This window comes from Sturnira hondurensis, unplaced genomic scaffold (genome assembly GCF_014824575.4).
Source record: "Sturnira hondurensis isolate 20B ecotype Veracruz unplaced genomic scaffold, ASM1482457v3 Scaffold0018728, whole genome shotgun sequence".
NCBI classification, from domain to species: Eukaryota; Metazoa; Chordata; class Mammalia; order Chiroptera; family Phyllostomidae; genus Sturnira; species Sturnira hondurensis.
Window position 1 is genome coordinate 3,319,444 of NW_028091359.1, and position 18,891 is coordinate 3,338,334.

An 18,891-nucleotide genomic window follows, 5' to 3' on the forward strand; every position below is an offset into this window, starting at 1 on the left:
CACTACAATTATTTACAAATGGTGGCAGGCTACATTTGCCCTGTGGGGTGGTGATCTATCAACCCCTAACATTGATAATTAAGTGAAAAAAGAGATAATCATTAAAATTGGGGAAAACAAAAAGTTGCACAAAAAATGGAATGGAATCCTACTACACTGTATGGCTCAGCTTTAAATAATATATAACCATAATAATATAAACAATAGGTATTATTTTTAACAAATCTTATAGTGACTATATTGGCAAGACAAGGAAAGAGAGAGGAAGGGAAAAGAGTGTATACAAGTATGCCAATGACCAAGTGCTGGGTATAGGGGGTATTAGAAATAAAATATCTAAACTATCAATAAAAAGTCAATAGATTAATCCTGAATAAATAGATAACTGAAAACTCAAGAATTATGCTATTTGCTTTTAAATTTTTTTAACAGATGAAGTAAAATAAACGTAAAAGAATTAAAAGGGACTGCCTCTGAGAAACATCTAATAGGGCTCAGGACTACAGCTGTTCATTTTAAATCTTGTTAATCTGTTTGATTTCTTAAACTTATATAAATGTATATACTGAGCATTGCTAATTGCCTACCTGGTATCTATTTCCTCTTCTAATTGCCACTTACCTAATATCCAGTCTCCATTTTTTCTTACTAACCAAAAGTCTTATTTTGTTCAGCGGGGCAATGTTCCCACATAAAACAAAGTTTCTTTTTGCATAGGCAATGATATGTCAGCTAAATTTTTTAGAAGTAAATCTATTTTCTGATCCCAGGGTCAACTCCCTTCTTACTCCTTCCCTTCCTTCCTCTTCCAGCCTGAAATCCACCATGAGCAAAGCCTGGAGGTATGACATCCACTGGGACCATGAGAAGAAAAGTCAAAGGCTAAAGATGACAGATCAGAAAACTCCAGGGAACCTAAGTCCTTGATGACATTATTGAAAAGATGTACCACCAGTATTGAACTATTTACCTCCAGACTCCTTGCTATTGAGAAAAATCAATTCCTACATAAGCCAGGCAGATTGGATTTTTGTCATTTGCAACTGAATGCATTCCAAACTTGTATAGTCATTTTGCTGACAATAAAGGTTTCTTTTGATTTTCAAAAAAGAAAAACATGAAAGATCCTTGATTTGTCCAGGCTTATCTGCTCATCCATTCTACTAAAAGTAGAAATGGAAGTGTGAAAAAACTCTTACATGTACATGAAAAAAGATGTGCACATATGACATAAAAAATGGCATCTCAATGATTACAATAACCACCAAACGTTTACTTCGTATCTTCACATCTTTCAGCAAAAGCTAGTAAATTTCCTTCACTTTTCTCTTCTTCCACATCCCATCTTATCACTATTTCATCTCTCTTGAAGCCTCAGTATTTCAACAATTACTTGAAACTGAATCTTCTAACAGATTGTGCCTTATATTATGTAAATCACAGAGAATTATAATAACCTAAAGCTTTTAATTACAGGGGAAAGGAAGGTATCTTAGTCTTCTGCCTCCATGTAAAACCTACTCTACAAATTAATGTCCCAAATTTTCTTAATTCAAAGTTCAAGAAAATTATTAATACTACCAAGAGTAAACATGTCTTACAGAAAAACAAAAACTTAAATTACTTTAAAGCAAAATGAGACATTTGGGAATGTAAAAAGTTAATTCAACCCAAAACATAACTACAGATCACTGTATTTAACAAGTATTAATGTTACTGAACAGAATACCATGAATATACATTTCCACTAAAACTAAAAAAAATAACAAATGCATAAGCTTCTGCTTTCATCGCACATTTTTTTCTATCATCCCAGAATAAAACTTAGACCAATTTCAATACAGATTAAGCTGTATTGACACACAGCTTACTCACACTGCAAAATTCTTAAAATGTGTAAAAGAAAGGGCAAAGTGGTCAAAGAAAATTGAGTACTTATAGTACTTTGCCATAATTAACCTTCTAAATATGTCTGTTAATATATTAGCTTGTGCTAGTTCACATTTTACGTAGCGCCATAAAAATTGACAAACCTAAGGAAATATCAAGTGAGAGTTTAAATAAGATAGCTTACCTTTTATTTATAGGTTTTTCATCTTTCTCATAAGGCTTTACAAACCACTTGCCAATACGTACAAAGTTCCGGTTCATTAAACACCGTTCCAAGAGATTGTGAACTGCTTTGAAAAGCAGAGTACGGCATTCATAAGAAAGTCCATTCTCCCAAACCCCATCTTCCTCTTCTACAAGAGAAATGAAAAGAAACAGAAAGTAAAGCAATGGCACTATATCTACTCAGAACCGAGTAAAAAGTTTTACAGTTTAAACTAAATACATAAGCCCTACTTCATCTCAGCATACTGAGATATAATCACTTCCATATATCTCTAGACATTAAAATATCAGGTTTCAAAATTACCCTATAAGGAATAAAAGGCCTAAATGCCATTTAGTCTATTAAATTACCTGAAAATGATCTTTCCACTGTATGAAAAGGTAACGCTATATTGCAAATACCATGATTTGGTTTCTGTATCAATGAAAAGGACATGTGTATAACCTGAGAAATAGTAAACACACTCTATATCTATATAAAGAAGCCAATTCCTAAACTGGTTCACTTGTTAGTTACTTTGTCCTAATTCCTCCAGTCAGTCATCCAGTGTGCCAAAAAAAGTAGCCAGTTAATAATTACATTCAAAACATTTTATGCCCATCAGCATTCTAATACATGGTCCACCTATAAAAATAATTGAAGAATAAAAAGGAAGCTTTTGGCTCAGAGCCTAATAAGCAGTGCATTATCAGCCACCTTACGTCTCATTTCAACCATATGACTCCTGTGAATCAGTACAGGATCTTCTACTTGGGAGATAAATTTAAAAATTTAAAAACTTAAATTTTAAATGGCACTTCTGATATAAAGTTATAGCTATCTTTACTAACTCTACAGCCTCAATTTTGCCAGCAAATTTATTAACCACCCCAAATTAACTTACATATACTACTTTAGCATTTTAACTTTTATGTTTTATAAACTGTTACTTTAAATATAATTTACTACCCTTCTCTATAGGCTACATACCTATTTATCACTATTATTATTATTATTGATTTTTATAGAAGTTGCTAATGTGCCCTGACTAAAGATCAAACCCACAACCTTGGCATATGACACTCTAACCAACTAAGCTACCCAGCCAGGGCTAGCCTATATACCTTTATAGACATTTTATAAATACTGGTCATCTTCTTTCAATTCAACACTAATTCAACACTAGAAATGTATACACTATACACACACACAAAAAAACATGATGCTTCTGAATAAAAGCAGAGACATGTATTAAAAATTATATATGGCTTATATTCAAAACGTGCACAAATGGGCAGAACACACATTAACTAAAGGGCATGACCGAACTTTAAACTGCAAAAGAAATTTGTGCTACTACACAGTTTCATGTAGAATTTATGTTGTTCTTTAAAGTGTTTCCTAAATTATAGTCAAGTAACTCAAATCAACTAATTGTCTCATCTTAAAAGGTAAGCGTTAAGAAAAATGAGATAAGCTTTAGAAAATGACAATACTTGAGTTAGAATAGTTTTTAAACTAACATTTGGCATTAATATTAAATAGAAAAAGTTCTTCATATTCTATTATATTACAGACATCTTTATATAGTTTTATTTAAAGACTTAACAAGTTTCACTTTATTAAAGAAAACAGCAAGCTAAGAGAAAAGGGAAGTGGCACATAGTGACATTGTTTTAATTATTTAAAGGTCTGGACTTCCACCAAGATGGAGGCATAGGTGGAAACACTGTGCCTTCTCCCACAACCAAGTTTGACTACAACAAAAGTTTTGGAGAACTAGGACACATCCAAAGACCAGAAAACGGAATTATATGGAAGTCCAACAGCCACGAACCGTTCAATGGGGACGGTAAGAGAGGCGGAGCCAGCAGCGGAGCTGGGTCAGGCCGGACAGATCCCCCGACCTAGGCGCTAGGCGCGCGGGCAGCCCGAAGCCTGTCGGGGTGCGGGGCAGACTGACCAAGGTCGCACATTCGCGCTCAGTGAGACGGACCACGCAGGCCCCAGGGGACGAACCCAGTGGTGGAGGGCTGACGGTGGTGGCACACTCAAGTGCAGTGGAACGAAACGCGTGGGCCTGGTGACGGTGGTGGCTGCGGTGACGGTGGGGGTTGCGGCAGCGGGTGGCAGAGGGAAGCCATTGTCCTTCTTTGACCCCGCCCCCACACACAACGTCACAACCCAGTGACTGAGTTGCCCTGCTCTGGTGAAAACCTAGGGCTCCGATCCTGCTACTTAACAGGCACGAACAGCCCAAAAGATGGCGCAAGAGGAACTCAAAGTCCCAGAGCAAATAACTCTAAGCGACCAACAGATTGCCAGCCCACTTTAAGACACTATTTATCAGGATGCTCACAGAATTGGTAGATTACAGCCACAAATTAGAGGAATATATGAAGGCTAAACTAATTGAAATGAAGGGAGATGCACAGGAAACCAATAGCGATGGAAAGGAAAATGGGACTCAAATCAATGGAATGGACCAGAAGGAAGAACGAAACATCCCACCAGAAAGGAATGAAGAAATGAGAATTCAAAAAAATGAGGAGAGGCTTAGGAACCTCCAGGACATCTTTAAACGTTCCAACATCCGGATTATAGGGGTACCAGAAGGGGGAAAGAAACAGCCACGAGTGGAAAACTTATTTGAACAAATAATAAAGGAGAACTTCCCCAGTCTGGCAAAGGAAATAGACTTCCAGGAAATCCAGGAAGCTCAGAGAGTCCCAAAGAAGTTGGACCCAAGAAGGAACACACCAAGGCACATCATAATTACATTAGCCAAGACTAAAATGAAGGAGAGAATCCTAGAAGCAGCAAGGGATAAGGGGACAGTCACCTACAAAGGAGTACCCATCAGACTGTCAGCGGATTTCTCAAAAGAGACCTTACAGGCAAGAAGGGGCTGGAAAGAAGTATTCCAAGTCATGAAATCCAAAGACCTACAGCCAAGATTGCTTTATCCAGCAAAACTTTCATTTAGAATGGAAGGACAGATAAAGTGCTTCTCAGATAAGGTCAAGTTCAAGGAGTTCATCATCACCAAGCCCTTATTATATGAAATGCTAAAGGGACTTATATAAGAAAAAGAAGATGAAAAATATGAACAGTGAAAGGACAGCAAACACACAGTTATTAACAACCACACCTAAAACAAAAGCAAACCAAGAGGACAGCTAGATCAGGAGTGGAACCATAGAAATGAAGAACACATGGAGGGTTAGAAACAGGGGGGTGGGAGGGGGAGAAGGGGGGAGAAGGCACAGAAAATAGCATAGATGGTAGGTAGAAAATAGATAGGGGGGAGGGCGAGAATAGTGGGGGAAATATAGAGTCTAAAGAAATTGAGACACTTGGTTATAAACTAAGGGGGGGAGAATAGTGGGGGAGGGAGTGTGCGGGTGGAGGGGAATGAAAGGGGGGAATAGAACAACTGTAATGGTATAATCAATAAAATATATTTAAAAAAAATAAAAAAAATAAAGGTCTGGATCACAAACATATTTCTGAGTTGCTAAGACAAAAAATAAAAGGACTTCCAGTAAAGATGGAGGCGTAGGTAGACACGCTTTGTGCCTCCTCACACAACCACAAAAAAGAATTACAATTAAATCTAAAAAAGAGTAACACCAAGAACTCTAAGAAAATCAAACCGTACGGAGATCTGACAACCAAGGATTTAAAGAAGTCACAATCATCCACACTAGTAGGAGAAGCAGAAAAGTGGAGACTGGGCAGAGAGGCAAGGAGACTCAGTGTGGCACAGAGAGGCATACGTGGTGGAATGGGCACAGGTAGTCCCCACATTCACGTGTGGTAGATAAAAATCAGGAGGAATTCCTTGGGAGCAAGTGATCCTAATCCCAGGGCAGACTGTGCAGCCCAAGGTTCCAGCACCAGGAAGATAAATCCGCATAATTTCTAGCTATAAAAATCAGTGGGGGGTGGGGTAGTGGAAGAAACTGCTAGATTTTCAGGAAACTTCACTTAAATGCCCACACAGTCTAAAAATGCACGCAAACCTACCCACTCTGGGATTCAACACCAGCGCAACAGCTGGAAGGGCACCACTCACATACAGAGAGTGGGTGAAGTGCCTGAAAACAGGGCACGTGCGGGGCAAACCCCCAAAGGTCAGGCAGCTACACCATCCTCTCTATGAGCTCTCCCCACCATGCAGAGCCACAAAGTGTGAAGCAGGTTACCCTACCCTGGCCAGTACCTACAGTTCTACCCCACACAAGTTACAGGTGACTTTACAGGGGGTCAAAGTAGCTCTACCTAATACACAGGAAAAATAAAACAAAAACAAACAAACAAAAAACCCACAGGGAGGCTGCCAAATTGAGGAGACAAAGAAATATGGCCCAGATGAAAGAACAGAACAAAACTACAGAAAAAGAACTAAATGAAACAGAGATAAACAAACAATCTATCAGAAGCAGAGTTCAAAACACTCGTGATCAAGATGCTCAAAGAGCTCAGTGGGTACGGAAACATAAAGGAAGAAACGAAGGGTTACACTAAGTGAAATAAAGAAAAACCTACAGGGAACCAACAGTGAACTGAAGGAAGCTGGATTCAGATCAACGATTTCGAGCATAGAAACAAATATTCAACCAGAACAGAAAGAAGAAACAAGAATTCAAAAAAATGAGAATAGTACAAGAAGACTCTGAGACATCTCCAAAAGTAACAATACCCAAATCACAGGGGTGCCAGAAGGAGAAAAGGATGATCAAGAAATTAAAAACTTACCTGAAAAAATAGAAAAAGAAAACTTCCATATTTGGCAAAGAAAACAGACACACAAGTCCAGGAAGCACAGAGTTCCAAACAAGTTGGACGCAAAAAGGACCACACCAAGACACAACATAATTAAAATGTTAAAGGTTAAAGATAAAGAGGAAATCTTAAAAGCAGCAAGAAAAAAGCAGAGAGTTACCTACAAAGAAGTTCCCGTAAGGCTGGCTGTCAGCTGATTTCTCAAAAGAAACCTTGCAGGTTAGAAGGCACTGGCAAGAAATATTCAAAGTGATGAAATGCAAGGAACTACCACCTAGATTACTCTATCCAGTAAAGCTATCATTTAGAATGGAAGGGCAGATAAAGTGCTTTCCAGACAATGTAAAGCTAAAGGAGTTCATCATTACCAAGCTATTATTACATGAAACGTTAAAAGGACTTAATTAAGAGAAAGAGATCAAAACTATGAACATTAAAAAGGCAACAAATTTACAACTATCAACAACTGAATCTAAAAGCAAGCAAACAAACAAAGCAAATAACCAGAACAGGAACAGAATCACAGAAATGGAGATCACATGGAAGGTTATCAGCGAGGAGGGGGAAGGGGGAGAATGGAGGAAAAGGTGCAGGGATTAAAAAGCATAATTCATAGGTACAAAATAGTGGGATGTTAACGATAGTACAGGAAATGGAAAAGCCAAAGAACCTATATGCATGACCCATGGATGTGAACTAAGTGGGGGAGGGGCTTGCTGGAGGGAAGTAGGGTATCAGGCAGAGGGGGGCAAGAGGGGAAAAACTGGAACATTTGTAATAACAATCAATAAAATATACTTTAAAAAATGAATCTTTCTCACTCAATCTGCTTTCAGTTTAATCAGGTTCTATAATTTCAAAATTAAATAGCTACATTAAGCGTTTTACCTAGCCCTGGCTGATGTGGCTCAGTTGGTTGGAGCATCATCCCATAACCGAAAGGTCTGAGGTTCAATCCCCAGTCAGGGCGCACACCTAGGCTGTGGGTTGATCCCCCGTATGGGTATGTATGGGCAGCAACCAACTGATGCTCCTCTCTCACATGAATATTTTTCCCTCTCCTTTTTTTCTCTAAAAGCCATGAAAAATGTCCTCAGGTAAGGATAAAAAAAGAGTTTTACATCAAATTACGTGACTTGTGACTAAAAATACACATGTTCTTAATTTCAGAGGATTATGCTGGAAATATCTCTCAACTCTTCACTTCTTTATAATCATTTTAGTATACTTTATTTATGTTGCTTTTTTACCTCAAAAATCTTGACCTTTTATGCAGAACAATGATTATAACATTTGTCCCACACAAGTAGCCTTTACCAAAATCTTTTTTCTAACTACTTCCAGGTTTTGAAGCATCAAAGATCCAAGATACACTGTTACCATTACATATCAATATCATACAGTCACTATAAACTTCATCAGAAAATTACTCACTTAAAACCTTAGACTGAATTTGTCTTCTTCCCCAAATGAGTAAATAAAAAAAAATTTGGCATAGTAAAGGCTGTTATACAATAACATATAAATTTTCACATAAAACTCTGATTTTTTAGTTTTATTCATTTAAATAAATCCATTTCAGTTAAGTCTGTAGTTAAATGATTTAAGAACAATACCGTTTAATCATTTTACATTATATCCTCAAATGGCCACAATTCTCATCAACACTAAGTGAGGATTATGCACAAAACAAAAACAGACCACCTGTCCGGGTTTTCTAAAGCCAACAAATCTCTGAAGTACATCTTCACCTATGTGGCAAGTAACTAAGCAACAATTACACTAAAGTAATATAATTTCACTTTTCATTGCTGAGGAAATAATGAGAATTAAGTCCTAATAACACTCAATAAAAAGTCTAAAAGGGATGGGGGTATCACTGACAAACAAAAAGCCTACTAAGCCAAGCTTCTAATATCCTGATGTTATAGTACTAATAAAAATCCTTCTCTACATACTGTTCAGAGATATGAAAAATGAAATGGTACAACCAAAACAGTGATAGGTAACTCTTACAGTGATTAAAACAAGTCCTTGAATCTCAACACCAGCAGTGTATTAGGAAAGGGAAGGAAAGAGGAACACATGACAAATCTTTAAATTCAAATCTCTCTGAATTTAATCAACCATAGCCTAATGGAAAAAGTCTGCTTAATGCTTTTAAATAAATGTCTTCCTCCTCTATGATCTGTATCCCCAGAGAAAACAGTTTCAGTTCTGCATTTTTAATACTCTTCCGTTACTATTAGTATTAGAACTCTTAATCTCTACTACTTATTTTTACCAAGTATTTATTTGAACAATGCAGAAGTCCAAATGCTAAATATGATTACCATAAAATACTTTTTTCTGAGGATACAGATTATAATGATACCAAAGTATGTGGTAAGTCATCAAAATAATACTCTGAGTGGGGCAACAAACAAAATACAAAAAAGCTGATAAACCTAGTACTAGTACTTGTACTCAATATTTTTTCCTAAAACACGACATCTTTAAATATCTCCACAGTGATAAGCTGGCAGAGAAGGAATCTTTTCCTAAACAATTCTCACAAGTTATCAAAATGCAACATACACTAATAATTAATGAATGGGTCAAAATTATCATGGTAGGAAATACCACATATTTCCTGAAATAAAGAAAAATGTTTAACTGTCTAGTTCAGTGTTTGTCTTGAACAATAACTGTCCATTCATAAGCCATTCATTCAACAAATATTACTTAGAGCCTTAAGCTGGCAGCACCATTGAGAAATGGCAAATGAGAAACACTAACTTGGATTTAAAAACAGCTTAATATGTTAATGACCATTTTTGAAGACTTGAAAGACACAGTTTCTTGTTCAAAATGGACAGTACACAAAAGAAACAGGGCAAACAAAGTTGTCCCTAGATGATTAGCCAATATAAAAAATTGGGTCATAAGTAAATTAAGGTACAGAAGACAGAAATGAATTAACTGTCCAGGTTACTTGGAGCACAAGACAATTGTTCAGTTTGTAGATTTCTACACTTGACTGCTGTTTATCTGTCAGTACTGTTCATTTCAGTTGAATTTAAGATTAAATTTCACTATAATTAATATCCTTCAATAAGAAGCATCCAAAATGAACTAAGACTAACCAATGGCCCATTTAATGTGGGCCCATCAGCACTATGATGAATTTCCAGCATAATGGAAGTATTGGGTTGGCCAAAAAGTTTGTTTAGTTTCTTCTGCAAGAAGGCTCTTGTAGTGCTTGTCTAACTTCCATTTGAAACAATTTTGTTAGATTGTATTATGACAGCTGTCATACCAGTGTGCATTTAAAAAATTATCAAAATTGGTGTTTTCGTGCAGCCATTTTCATATTGAAGATGGAGGAAAATATGCAACATGTTCAGCGTATTATGCTTTATCAATTCTACAAGGGTAAACACACAAATACAAGATGTATGCAGTGTATGGAGAAGGTGCTGTGACTGAGTTAACTTGTCAAAAGTGGTTTGCAAAGTTTCTTGGTATGACTGACATTTTGGCCAAAATTTCTTTGCTGTGGGGCTGTCTTATGCACTGGAAGACGTTTAGCAGCACCACTGGCCTCTACCCACAAGAAGCCAATAGTGGGATATAGCCAACATACTTAAAATATCCTAATCAATAGAGTTATTGGTGAAAACAAAAAATGTGTCCTTTATTTCATGGAAAAAATGGACTTTTTAGCCAACCTGATATTTGAACATGTTGCTAAAATCCCATATGTAGACCACAGGATATAGGAAAAATAGCAAATATTTTTTGCTCTGAGTTTTGTTTTTCAGTTCTTAAGCTATCACTTTTCTCAAGGAGTCTCATCACACTCTAGCTTACTGTGATTTTTTATTTAAGATGCTAACATTAGGAGAAGGAGCATCTTAGTTTTTATTTCTGTTATTTCTTTTAAAGAGAAGACTAAAAGTCAATGATGACAATAAAATTCCTAAAATGTTAAGGCACAGAATAAAAATACCCAGAAAACTTTTCTCCTTCAAGGATATACTTATGTTAATGAAACAATTTGCTTTAAAGAAAACTAACAGTGCATCTGAAAGAACCAATCAGTCCTACCCACTACAGAGACCAGAGCGACTACACTAAAATTTTCCCACCACCAATTTTCACTTCTATCATATAGGCACTAAACAGGTCTGCTACAAAGTTTAAATTCAAAGAACAAATAAAATTCAGAAGGCTGCAATCAGGGTTTGTTCCCTAATTCTTTTTCTGTCAAAACATATGGATATTGATTCAACTATCCAATCTCTAGATAGAGGGAGCAGAGCAAAAAGTTTTGGGGTTTTCTTTCCTTTTTTTTTTTATAAAAGCCATTTAGCATTGGGATTCAAGGGATATTATTTTGAACATGGATCTTTTTGGAATATTATACTTTAAGCCAATACTAGTTAGCACAAATCCTGACCCAAAAATCATCACGTTTTGCAAATAGTACTGCAAAGTATTAAAGTTTTTAAACAGGTCTTACTAATCACTATAGACTACAACTACAAGATAAGTTAACTAAGGGTTTAAAGTATGTATCAAATCAGATTTGGTTTGTTGTAGCTGATTTTACCGATCAGCAATTTTACCAATCAGCGATCAGAATATAAACAGGTTTATATTCTATCTCTGCACATCAACTAAATATGAAATGAAAGTGACCCAAACATGTGCTAGATGATGTAAGAGACAGGCAGAAATTTAAAATACACTGTCAAGATCATCAAAAACAAGGGAAGTCTGAAAAACTGTCTTAGTCTAGAATAGCCTAAGAAGGCATGACAAATGGAATGTGGTAACCTGGATGAGATCACAGGATAGAAAGAGGTTATTAGGTAAAAACAAGGGAATTTCAAGTAAAGTATGAACTTAGTTTATACTAATGTATTAATATTGGTTCATTAGTTGTGAAAATGTACCATTCTTTTTAAAAAATATTTTATTTATTTATTTATTTATTTTTTAGAGAGAGGGGAAGTGAGGAAGAAAGAGGAGAAAATATCAATGTGTGAGTTCCTCTTGTGCACCCTCAACTGGGGACCTAGCCCATAACCCAGACATGTGCCCTGGACTAAGAATCGAACCAGTGATCCTTTGGTTCGCAGCCTGGCACTCAATCCACTGAGCCATACCCACCAGGGCAAAATGTACCATTCTAATGTAAGATGTTAACAAGAGAAACTGGGTAAGGTTATATAGGAGCTGTCTATATTATCTTTGCAACTTTTATATAAATCTAAACTGTTTTACAACAAAAAGTTTACTTTTAAAAATACACTATGCTGGGAGGTGGGCTGGGATGGGAGTAAAAGACAGAAAACTGTACTTGAACAACAAGTAAAATTTTTTAAATAAATGAATAATAAAAATACACTATGGACGACACAAAGGTGATACGGGGGTTAAGCAAAGGCAATTCTGTACTTTCACTATTGAACATTCCAGTTAATAAGAAAAACTGGGAATTCTTATCTTTGCAAAACAAAATGCCTTCTCTCCTTCCCCAACAAGAACAATATTATCACCATCATTACAAACATTTCAATAACAAGATGTGGTAGTTGCTGAACCAAACAGAAGGACACCACACTGAGGAGCAACCTCAAACTAAATTAACCAGCTTTTTAGTTACCACCTGGGTCCTTCCGGTTCCCCTTTCCTCAGTGCTACACCTCCACTTGGAACACACGATTGCCTCCTGCAGCTGATGCCATCCCTACTGTCCAGATGCTCTTTTCTCAGGGGAGCTTAAAAGAAGGAAATAGAGTGCCACAGATGGGAAGAAATGAAAATGGGTTAGCTAGAGAGACAGAGGCATAGACTAATTACCCCAAAAGGGAGGCAGACTGTGTCCCTGGGGCAAAGGGCAAGACAAACTCCATCTGAAAAGACCTCACTATTCTTTAAGACAAGTTGATTTAAGTAACAGCATTCTAAAGTAAATGACAGGTTTAAAAAAAAAATCTAGAACATTATATAAACACACTGACTATACAACTATTTTAAAACATTACAGGACAAGCTTTGGAATACCAAATATATGATTATATACCACTCCTAATATATTGTGGTCTACTATTTCAATTGCTTTCACTTTGATAAATATGTACAAGTTACTTACCATTCAATGGCATTCGGCAAAATCTGACCAGTAACACCTATTCTTCCAAAATTACTTTAATTCACATTCAAAATCAGTATTTTAAAGTAGAAGTATCACTTTTTAAAATTATGCTAAAAATTAAACTAGAGAAATGTTTTAAACTGTAACTCAGTTTCAAAAGAAAACATTTAAACTCATAACATGAAACTTAGAAAGATATCGACATAGTTTTTTAATAAACACTAAATCAGCTGACATTTATTTAATATGCTTTCAACTTTCAAAACATTAGTCCTACTACAATAAAACTAAATACTACATATCTGTTAAAATTATCTTTGATTCCACAAAATGTATTTCATAGAATCTGGGAGGAAAAATGGTCTGTTTGGATGCCCTGCCAACTTTACTAAGAAGACTGAAGCCTCTGAGACGGAATTGTAGTTTATCAACAATTTGAGCTTATTTATAGTTCATAGACCATTTATCGATATTAAAAGTCTTCAAACATTTTAGTAAGGTAGTAGTTTTTATACCACCTAAAAAAGAGAGAAAATAAGCATACCCAAGTCAATGAAAGGCAAAGGAAGTAAGCAGGCTTGGCTTTTGATATGACAATTAGAAAGGATCATCTTGCAGATGTGGAAAGGAATTTTATATTATGAGATATACATAATCATATATGAGTACATATATATGTACCAACACATCATTTTACATATTTAAGAATACATTACATACTTAAAACTAAGGGCCAGACTCTCTAGCAGAGATCTTATTAGGAAAGGTAGAAAAAAAACATTTATCACAAAAGAATTGCAACCACACTCAAAAATAAAGATTAACAAGAAGGGACTGTTCAGCAGAATGTGAAAAGCAGCCATCAAAAAAAAAAAACGTAATACATGTAACACATGCATTCATGCACAAAAATTTGTCTAAGTGCTTTAGATAGTCACCTGGATTACATTACCTCCAAAAATAAAATAGGTCCTATAGATCAAATAGATAAAAATAGAAACTTTGGCATACTCAATTTCAAATAACAACACTTTTTTTCAGTAATCTAACAATACTAAATTTACCTGGCAAGAATCATCAAACATCTCACTGAAGTCTTTGGTACCCTGCAGAAAACAACTAATCATTTACATTCCTACCATCAAAGATTCAGTTTACACTGACTCTTACAATCTAAAGTACGTAAGTAATTCCTTGGAGAGCTACAGTTTGCCTTTCTAAAGTATCATTTGGACCTAAATCAAGAAAATAAGATGGAAGAAATCTTAATGATTTGCTCATAAAATTATTTCTGTGTAACTTTTTTAGATTATGACCCTAACATCCTAAAAAGCTAAATAAACTGGCACTCTTCTCATATTAATGATAAGTCTTTGATGCCACAGTATTTAAAATAATCACTTTCCAAGAATAACCAAGTTAACATGTCTTCATGTTGGTAAAATAACAAATAACAATAACAAATTAACTACATGTCTTAAAAAACACATCAGAAAGTTACATTTCTAGATACTCCTACAACTGTCTGCATATTCATACAGAAGACAGCAGTGGCAGAACTGACTCAAAGTTGAGCTACACATGACTTCAAAAGTATTAAGACTTTGTTAGGAATTTCATGCATCCTGATATCATTTTTCTTAGGTAGATGTAACATGCCTTTCTTAGGCCCTGTCTATGAGAAATTCATGAAAAAGCTGAGTGGTGAAAGGTTATTAAAATTTTAAAAGCCCGCCACAATATGGATACTTCAAGTAAAAAAAATAACAATAATAATAATCACAGTAAGTAAAACATGAAGCTGAAATTTTATCTGGCTTCATAACTGTACCACAAAATAATTCTTAATATAAATGATTTTCAGGAAAAGTATATGACATTGCTGTATTATTAGCAAGAAATGATTAAGTTGCTTTCACCTGTTAAGTCATGGTGAATAAGGTCAGCAAAATTGGGGTCTTCACCCCACCAAAATATCCACAATTCTCTTCTTCCAGGTCTTTGATCTCGCCGCCAAACACCAAGTACATCTGCCTTAAGGCAGCGACTAAAACTGCTCAAAATGGGGTCTTCTTCTGTCACCGGAAACAGAATAGGGGCAGAAGTTGGGCCTTGCCATACATATCTCTTCCATTTAATTCCTGTTAAGTCAGCCTGAAGAAAAGAAAGGATGAATTTTTTATTACTGCACAAAGTCAAAAGTATTCACTACAAAGTCGCTTATTTCATTAGGACATTACAATTTTCCAACATATGCTTAAGATACTGAAAGCAGATTAACAAAAAATGCTTATTAATTCTGGTAACACAACAACCAAAAATTTAAGGGAAAAAAAACAGCTTAAAAATTAACACTGGCATGTCACTTACTATGTCACTGAACAGCAAGTCAAGAAATGTGCGTCAAGGGAAAATAAAAGAAATGTAATAGCAAAAAATATAAACATGTATTTAATACTGCACGTTGAGTAAACATTTCCTCTCTATACTAAGTTCTATTCTAACCGGTCACATTTGTTCCTTGGTGTCAAACTTGTAACAGAAAATTAATTTTTAAAGACTCTCATTCCATCTTTACAGAAGTCTGAACTATAACAAAAAGTTCTTGTTAATTCTTCACATATCCCTTTTAGGAAGTCAAATAGCTACTCACAAAGAACTGTCAGATTTGTTCTAGTCTATCTTCAAAGAACCTGATCCCAAAAGCACCAAAAATAGACTGAGCCAGAGAAGACAGAAACGTAAAACCTGCCTTACGTCTTATTACATCTGGAGAGATGCTGATTAAAGGACATTGTACGGGGGGGGGGGGGAGCCATGGGGAAAGGGCATTAAACATGGCAATTTAGCATCTGGAAAAAAATCCGACAGAGGGAATTTAGTAATTCTTTAATTTAACTTAAAAGTGCAAAGTATAGGTGCCAGAAATGAAACTGCTGATACATGACTGGCAGTTTACACTTGCCAACTAGTTGTGCTCCGCCCACTCAATTCACTTACCTATCACATACACTCTTAGTATTTTTCAAAGCACAGTGAAAATGAAAAGAAAAGCCACCGAAACTTTAAAACAGTAATGAAACTAAAGTACTGTCCAATTGAGGACTAAGTATTTGCAACAGTTGCTACTTCTAAAGTCAAACAGGTGGGATGCTCCCGGACCTGGGCCAACCTACACAATTGTCACCCCTACAGCCAGCTTCCCCGGACTTTTCAATAAAACGTGGAACAGGCTGTTCCACGCAAAATTCTAAACGCGCAAGAAAAACACAAATACAGAAATGTTTAGTGCAAAACTAGAGCACCTCCTCCATTTGTCCGTTCCGTTCTCATATAAACATATCACACAAACAATGTTCTAATAAATGATGGCTAGAAATTGTCAAACTGCAAACTGTTTTCAAAGTTTAAAGAGAAACGTATGAAATGGCATCAACTGGTTTTTACTGAAATCTGAAGTCACCGAAGGCTGAAACTAACCTGTCAGTGTGACTTACATAGAAAAAGTGTATGTAAGAGACTTTTTAAGTGCCTAAGTTCTGGGGTCTTGTCTACTGAAGGAAACAAACTCCTAAAGTGAAACATAAAGACAGTGGGAGAATGGGCAATAATGTTAAGTGTTAAGACAGGATACATGGAGAAAAGCAACAGTTAAGCAAGACGCACGGAGTGAAATGTTAGTGTCCTGCCAGATAAGCAGCCCAAGTTGAAGACTGAAAGGGGGGGCGGTCAGAAGCGAGACAAGGAAAAAAGCCAACTCTCCCAAAACAGAGCGCAGGACGGAGGGTGAGCGAACGCGGCCCCCGGAGCCGGCAGGGCCTAGCCGGGGGACTCGGGCATCGGGATCAGACCCGGACCCCCTCCCCCACGGCCCAAGGGCGCACCTCGCGGCCCCCTCCCCCACCGCCCCGCTCGCCGCGGTCCCCGCCCGCGGCCCCGGCACTCACCAGGCAGAAGAGGTTACAGTGACAATCTTCCAGGCTGGCCCCGTTCGGCACGAAGGAGGAACTCATCGTCCCTCACAGCAGCCGCCGCCGGCGCCACAACCCACCATCCGCCATTACCGCCGCCTCCGACCAGAGAGAGAAACACAGACACCGGGGAGGGCGGGGGGGTGCTGGTTCGAGGGACAGTGAAAGAGGAGGCCGCCGGGCCGCCCGTCCTCCCCACCCACCCCCCCGCCGCCGCGAGCAGCCCCCGCCGCCCAGCCGGCACCCAGCCGCCCGGGGCCGCGGGCCAGAGGCGGGAGGACCGTGGGCTCTCGCCCCACTGGCCGGACTGCGGCCGCCGCGGACGTTCGTCCCTCTCTGGGGGACAGCGAGGATGTGGGTCCCTTCACAAGAAAAAATAATAAATTACACAATAAATAATTAAAATCGAGTCCGAGAGGGGAAGCGCCCAAGCCCTGGAGGGTTCTCCCGGGCGAGGAGGAGCCCGCAGAGGGGCGGGAAGGGCGAGCACCGGAGAGAAGCCCAGGCCCCCGGCCCGGCAGCGGCGATGTCCTTAAGCCTAGTCTCCTCAGTGGCGGAGGTGGTGGCGGTGTCTGCGGGCTCAGACCATTCCCTGACTGTGTCTTCGTGTAGTCCCCGGGCCAAGCTGGCCTAACGTCTGCTCTCCTGCAGCCTCACCGCCGGGACGCCATAGTCTCCCCCATTTTGTGGGCCCAGCGGGCGGTGTTTTTCCCCCTTTAATCCGAATTCACGGGTTTTCCCTACGCTTTAATGGCGGCCACAGGGACCAACTCGCCCTCTCTGCTCGCCCATTGGCCGCCTTGGGGTCACGTGGGCCCGGGCTCCGTGGGGAGGGGGAGAGAGAAGGGAGTGAGGGAGGACCGGGAAGCTTTCGGCGGAGGCGGTGAGCCCCGGGGACCGGGCAGCCAGCTGGTGTCTACTAAGATAGCGCCATCTGCTGGGTGCCCCGGCCAGTGTAAGGTGACCCTTGGCACTGGCCCTGTGTTTCTCCTTGCTGGGGAATTGACAGTTCAAGAGGGTTCACATCAGAAATCTGAGAATTACGTGGAAAGCAATTTGAATTCTTTGGAAGAGACAGTGTTGCAAAAATTCCAAAGCATTCTCATTTATTTCACGCGGTCGTTGGGAAGCAGAGCAAACCCCTGGGCTTGGGAGTCAGATGATCTGAGCTAGGACTCAGACGCTTAAAAGTTGTGCTATTAAGAAAGAAACGTGAAAGAAACAATATAACCTTGTGTTTCAGAGTCTGGGAGTTAGAGCCACATTCACTGGGTTCGAACTTTGAACGAGTCACTTCACTTCTTTGTGTCTCAATGTCCTCACCTGTAAAATGGGGAAAACATAACCCCTACTTCACAGGATTATTGTGATAACTGAATTACTACAAACAAAACATGGTAGCCCAGTGCCTGGCACGGATAAGCATTGTTAATAGTGATCTATTATTGTTGTCATTGTTACCTAATGTGGTTATTAGGAAGAGTGTAAGTGAACCAGTGTACTGAAAGTGCCCACTAGAGTGTAATCTCTGTCGGAACTGGGACTTTCTTTTGTTTACTGCTCTATCTGTAGTGCCAACAAAAGGTTCCAGCACAGAGTAGGAGCCTGATATTTGTAAATTTGCAAATGAATGAATGGCAAGAAGCAGGAACCAAATAAAATGTTAGTTTCCTTCTCCAGGAAACACTCAGTTCTTGCCTGGATTATATTTCAATATAGGAGTTGCAAGATTTTTCCTGAGAGTTTTAGAGAGGAAAGAAGAAAGGGGGGCGGGGACTGCGGTGAGGAGAAAGGAAGAAGGAAAGGGCAAAAGTGATTCAAAAGTTAAAAACATCAGTGAGTTAGGACTTACCATAATTTTGAATCATAAGTGCCTCTGTAAAATAAGTGGT

At 38.2% G+C, this 18,891-nt stretch overlaps 1 protein-coding gene across 1 annotated transcript in view; it reads right to left on the minus strand.

Moving 5' to 3' along the window:
* The window catches only part of MED13 (mediator complex subunit 13), a 104,790-nt gene extending 87,011 nt beyond the window's left edge, over positions 1-17,779 (minus strand). The window contains exons 1-3 of the mRNA XM_037070072.1: positions 16,976-17,779; positions 14,948-15,182; positions 2,075-2,243 (exon numbers count right to left, since the gene is read on the minus strand). Of these exons, the coding sequence (XP_036925967.1) occupies positions 2,075-2,243; positions 14,948-15,182; positions 16,976-17,041 (470 nt within the window). The 5' untranslated portion in view covers positions 17,042-17,779. The remainder of the gene's footprint in view (positions 1-2,074; positions 2,244-14,947; positions 15,183-16,975) is intronic.
* Between the last annotated feature and the right edge of the window lie 1,112 nt (positions 17,780-18,891).